The sequence below is a fragment of the Lactuca sativa genome, chromosome 4, assembly GCF_002870075.4.
Source record: "Lactuca sativa cultivar Salinas chromosome 4, Lsat_Salinas_v11, whole genome shotgun sequence".
NCBI lineage: Eukaryota > Viridiplantae > Streptophyta > Magnoliopsida > Asterales > Asteraceae > Lactuca > Lactuca sativa.
In genome coordinates this window covers 62,080,280-62,085,619 of record NC_056626.2, presented here as the reverse complement: position 1 = coordinate 62,085,619, position 5,340 = coordinate 62,080,280, and the positions used below count along the sequence as shown (strand labels likewise).

General features: G+C 30.6%; 1 protein-coding gene across 2 annotated transcripts; it reads left to right on the top strand.

Annotated features, from left to right (window-relative positions):
- The first annotated feature begins 494 nt into the window (after nt 1–494).
- On the top strand, nt 495–3,840 carry LOC111898744 (UMP-CMP kinase 3). 2 transcript variants are annotated; one of them, XM_023894617.3, is made up of 10 exons: nt 495–622; nt 2,052–2,112; nt 2,261–2,315; nt 2,415–2,532; nt 2,622–2,778; nt 2,880–2,975; nt 3,065–3,172; nt 3,268–3,339; nt 3,430–3,473; nt 3,592–3,840. In XM_023894617.3, the coding sequence occupies exons 2-9, from the start codon at nt 2,083–2,085 to the stop codon at nt 3,439–3,441; spliced, it is 648 nt and encodes a 215-aa protein (XP_023750385.1). In that variant the 5' UTR covers nt 495–622; nt 2,052–2,082; the 3' UTR covers nt 3,442–3,473; nt 3,592–3,840. The 2 variants fall into 2 exon arrangements, with proteins under 2 accessions (XP_023750385.1, XP_023750392.1); XM_023894624.3 differs by having other exon boundaries at nt 509–622; nt 2,895–2,975.
- The last annotated feature ends 1,500 nt before the right edge of the window (nt 3,841–5,340 follow it).

The window sequence follows — 5,340 nt, the reverse complement described above, 5'->3', positions numbered from 1 at the left end:
TTTCCTTATTTAGTATGATGAAATCAAGAGCTATTTTTATGTCTTTGATGTCCAAATCTATAATGCCATATTGCCATATACAAACAATGACCAATCGATTATCATTATAATGAACCTAATACATGGTTATCTTAGCGAATAGGGGTAAAAAAAGCCCTTAGTAAAATATAACGATTTAATCATTAAAAAGAATGAAGTACCTAAATCAATAAAAAAAAATGTTGAGCTCTTTACTTGTTTTGTAGTTTGCTCATCTATAAAGCCACGTATTGCGTATAACAGAGATTGTAATAAGTAAATAATTAAATATATAGATAATAAAAACACGTTACTTTTTTATATCATGCTAAAATATTCCCTGGCTATCTTAAACGTTAATCAAATTATTATTATATAATTACTTTTTATTAAATACTTGTTTAATGTTTAAAATCACATCGTCACTCATCGGCCGAATCGACATGAATAAACCGAATTAAACCCGAACTAAAAATGATTCGGGCCTAGGAACCCTGTATAAATACCAACCATCACTTCACACCGACGTACCCATACGTAATTCTCCAGATCTTTTCATTCCCCCTGCGTTTCTTTCCATTCTCCACGGGATTTCTCCATTTTGGTAAGCTCCACATCTGTTGTCCTTCTTATTACACCTACTGATCTGGATAAACCTCTTTGGATTTTCAGCTTTTCATATGATTGTACTCGGTTCCTCGTGTTAGATCTTGTTCTATTCTTTTGTTTAGCAGTTTTATCCGATTTATCTCCATTCCTGTACTTTTTATCGGTTTGATTGAAACTACTCTTGTTTTTTTTTTTTTTTTTTTGTGAAAATTTATGGGGATTTATATCGATCTAGATAAATTGGATGTATATGTTGTGTTATTTTCCAAGTACTGATCCGTTGTAGTTATGGTTACAGACTTACAGTTATATGTAACCTTTTGAGTTAAACTGAAATTTGTATGCAATGATCTGAGTGATTCTGGCATTTCTAAGGCAATTGGACAATCATATACATGATATTTTGGAGAATCATTTACTTGGATCTATGTATGATTGCCAAAACGGCAATTCTAAATTTGAGTAAGATCTGATCATACAGAGGTTGACAGTCTCGTATTTGGATCTGGACATGACACATTGTTACACAGATCTTTTTCTATCTCTTTTACATTCAAGTCGATGCTGTTGAAATTTGTGTGCAGTTAGTATTCAAGTTATTGGACGTGTTCATTACGTTTCTCCCATTTTTTTTATGTAACCATGAAAGTTGACTTTCTTTTGGAATTTTGAGTTGGATTTGTTGAATTAATGTGGTCAAGTTGTTTGTCTTAGCTATTGAATACTGCTTATTGTTATATTTATACTATTCATAACTATTAGGTCTAGTTGAACTAGTAAGTTGAGTATTCTTAGGTCCTGTTCTTGATTTTCTATTGCCTGCTTGTGATGCAGTTATGAAAATAGTTTCCCTTCTTTGAATTTTGAGGTGGATTTAAGTTAAAAATATGCAATATTTTCAGATATGAGATGTTGTTCTATGATTTATCGCTATTATGTGCAATCTGTCAGAATGATTAGATGTTTTAATGCCATAATCTAATTAAGAATGATATTTGAAGAGTTTTTTCAACCACACTTAATAGTCCAGACTAGTGACATTGCCATATGAATTTACAATGTATTTCTCCACATGATACTATATATGAACATATATTGTAATTTTCATCTTATTCTAATATAAAGATAAAAGATTAAAGATGTAAACTTTATGGTTCGAATTTGGTGGATTTGAATTGCTTATGATTATTTTAAGACCATTTGTCCTTTTCTCTTGTCATTTTGTATTTGTTTTAGGTCTAAAATATATGCACAATTATGTTATGCTCATGTCCACTCTTATGCCACATTACATAGGAGTTGAATACTAGGTATATATATATATATATATATATATACACACACACACCTGGAGCAAGTTGACCAATTAAATATATGTTTATTGCTTAGCATATTCTAATCACAAGGTTTTGTGTTGGATGCAGAATTAAGTTATACAAACTATAGTATCCACTCATGGGTACTGTTGTTGAAGCTTCAAGCAAGGTAGTCATTTCCTCAGCCTTTTAGCAATCTTTATTTCTTCATTATTAATATCTTTTACTTCTATGGCTTTGCAAAAGTTTTACTTTTTCCCACTGTGTTAAAAATATTACTATGAGTAACTTAAATTCATATGCATATATGGTTGCAGGAAGCAAGTGGAAGTTCTCTTAGTCAAAAGAAGCCAAAGGTTGTATTTGTCCTAGGTGAGAGAGAACTCTGGTTTTAACTTTTAAACACAAATAAAAAGTTTTATATTTTTAATTCTTAAAAAAATTGAATCTTTTTTAAATGATTTTGAGCAGGAGGCCCAGGCAGTGGTAAGGGTACCCAGTGTGCAAATATTGTAGAGCACTTCGGGTACACCCATCTCAGTGCTGGAGATCTTCTTCGGGCAGAAATAAAATCCGGGTCAGAAAACGGGTAAAAATAAAAGTGGATGACTTCTATAAAGTTTTTTTTTAATGATTAAAAAACATGTCAATTCTAATGTGTTGATAATATTTTTGTAGGACAATGATTCAGAACATGATCAAGGAAGGAAAAATTGTTCCTTCAGAAGTAACAATCAAGCTTCTTGAAAAAGCAATTCTTGAAAATGAAAATGACAAATTCCTTATTGATGGATTCCCTCGCAATGAGGAAAATCGTGCAGCTTTTGAGTCAGTTGTGAGTTGTATATTCTATTAAATCTAGGGCTATTTTTTTGCATTTATTTTTAAAATATGTAAACCTTCATTATATAATAATTAAGGGAATCAACTTATTAGTTCGGTGATTTACAGACTGGAATTACCCCGGAGTTTGTTCTTTACTTCGATTGTCCACAGGAAGAAATGGAGAAACGCCTCTTAAGTCGCAATCAGGTTGATAAATACACATTTGTAAATTTACTAATTTGTCCTCATATTTTATACTCACTTATTTATTTTTAACATTTTGATTGTTTGTAAAGGGGAGAGAAGATGACAACATTGATACAATTAGGAAGCGATTTAAGGTTTTCTTGGAATCGAGTCTCCCTGTTATCGAATATTACAACTCTAAGGAGAAGGTCCGAAAGGTAATATTATTACTCTTTCTTCCTGAAAAAGTCAATTTTTGATTCTTGGGGGTCAAAAGTGTAAGTTTCTAACAATTTACTAAATTTGCTCCCAGATCGATGCTGCTAAGCCTGTTGAAGAAGTTTTTAAAACAGTCAAGGCCCTTTTCACCCCAGTGGTTGACAAGGTAAAACAAGTTATGATCTTTCTAATACTATATATATTTACTGAAATACCCCTGTATATATAAATTGAATGTTATTAAAAAATCTTGCAGGCTGCTGCCTAGATGTTGTCTCTATTACCATAGCAATCTTCGAGGTAAATAGCATGCTAATTAAAAAGAAACAACCTTATTATTTTGGATATCGGGTATTAATTCTGTGGACAAAATCTTGTTTATAAAGTTAATTGATGATTTGTTTAAATATTTTTGCAGTTTCATTGATATGTGGTGTTAAAAGGGTTTGACGATGAGACCCATGGTTGATTATTTGTAATATTACATCATTAAAAGTTGGTTGATCATATCCTATGTTATCGAAATAGGTTAGAAAGATTCTACCATTATTTTTACCATTTACGTATTATACCATACCACGATGTTTGGCAATTGGGACTCTTATATTATATGTATGTTATTCTCGATTGGATAGCTAGTAATAATATATATTGCTTATTTTTGCTCTTTGCTAGTTAACTTTTGAGTTTAGAGCATATACAATGTGTAATATATCCAAAGACTTCTTTTGGGGAAAAAAGTTGAAATACTCCAATAACGCTTATTTTCCCACTTTAATTTGGAAACGCTTATTTTATTCTTAGCAACACAACATGATTTATTTTAGAGTAAATTACATGAATGGTCCCTATGGTTTGGGGTAATTTGCATGTTTGATCCCTAACTTATTTTTTTAACTCGGAAGGACCCTATGGTTTGTTTTTTTATGCGTTTGGTCCCTACTGTTTATTTTTGTTACGCGTTTGGTCTCTGTCTTAACTAAAAAGACTTTTATTTAAAGAGGGAAAAATGATGGGGTAAGTGAGGTAAGGTGAGAGGGTGAGATTAAGAGTGTGTTTATTTAAATAAATTTAAAAAATCAAGGGCATAAAGTCTTTTTAGGTAGGATAGGGACCAAGCGCGAAACAAAAACAAACAGTAGGGACCTTCCGAATTAAAAAAATAAGTTAGGAACCAAACGCGTAAATTACCCTAAACCATTGGGACCATTCGTGTAATTTACTCAAAAATAAACATTTCATCATAATAATGTATTTCAATCCGTACTTTTGTTTACATATCTTAGATTGCCGAGTAGAAAGATGGAAAACCATAGTTAACTAATTTAAACAAAAACTTCCAACTGGAAAGTTAATATGATGTCTACCAGTGGAAGAATTAGAGGGTGTTTGGCATTTCTTTTTAATCATCTTTTTGACTTTTAACTTTTTCAAAAAGTTAAAAATTACTAAAAGTTGTTTGGCAAATTAAAAAGATCTTTTAAAACCAACTTTTAGTCAAGAAGAAAAAGTTGGCTGGAGAAAAGATAAGAATTCCTATTTTTTTTTGACTTTTAGCTTTTATCACTTAAAAGTCATAAAAGACAAACCAAACACATTTTAAACACCATTTTTTAGAAAAAGTTCTTTTACAAAAAGGACTTTTATGTTCAAAAAGCAATCCCAAACACACCCTTAATAAACTAAGAGCATTATAATGCGACATCAAGTTGTACCACCTTACATGCCACATAAGCAAATAGTGTTATAACATTAAGTGGGGAAATTGGCAACAAGATGCAACACCAACTTTTTGAGAATAAATATGTTTTTTTTTTTTTTTCGAATTTGTTTTTTTTTGTTTTGTTTTTTGTTTCGTTTTTACGTTTTTTTAATCACTAAAATGAATATATTTTTATAAACCATAAAATTTTAAAACAATAAAAGACATAATATTTAAAATCTAAAATTACGATTACAATTAAAAAAAATAATTTTAAACCTAAAATCATAATTAAAATACCATTCAAATTACTCATAATATCCTAATTAAAATATTTCTTCTTGATTTGTTCCTTCATTGCTTATAGCATTGCTATATCCTCAGGCGTCAAACTCTCCTCGCTCGTCTGAAGAATTGACAACTGATGTGTCATTAGTTCCCTCTTTTTTGGTTCTTGCTTCTTCC

Bases quoted from the DNA above. Each gene is read 5' to 3' on its own strand.
- LOC111898744 (XM_023894617.3), top strand. From the start codon at position 2,083: ATGGGTACTGTTGTTGAAGCTTCAAGCAAG. The intron at 2,113-2,260 runs GTAGTCATTTCC...ATATGGTTGCAG, and splicing joins TTGTTGAAGCTTCAAGCAAG to GAAGCAAGTGGAAGTTCTCT. The intron at 3,173-3,267 runs GTAATATTATTA...ATTTGCTCCCAG, and splicing joins CTAAGGAGAAGGTCCGAAAG to ATCGATGCTGCTAAGCCTGT.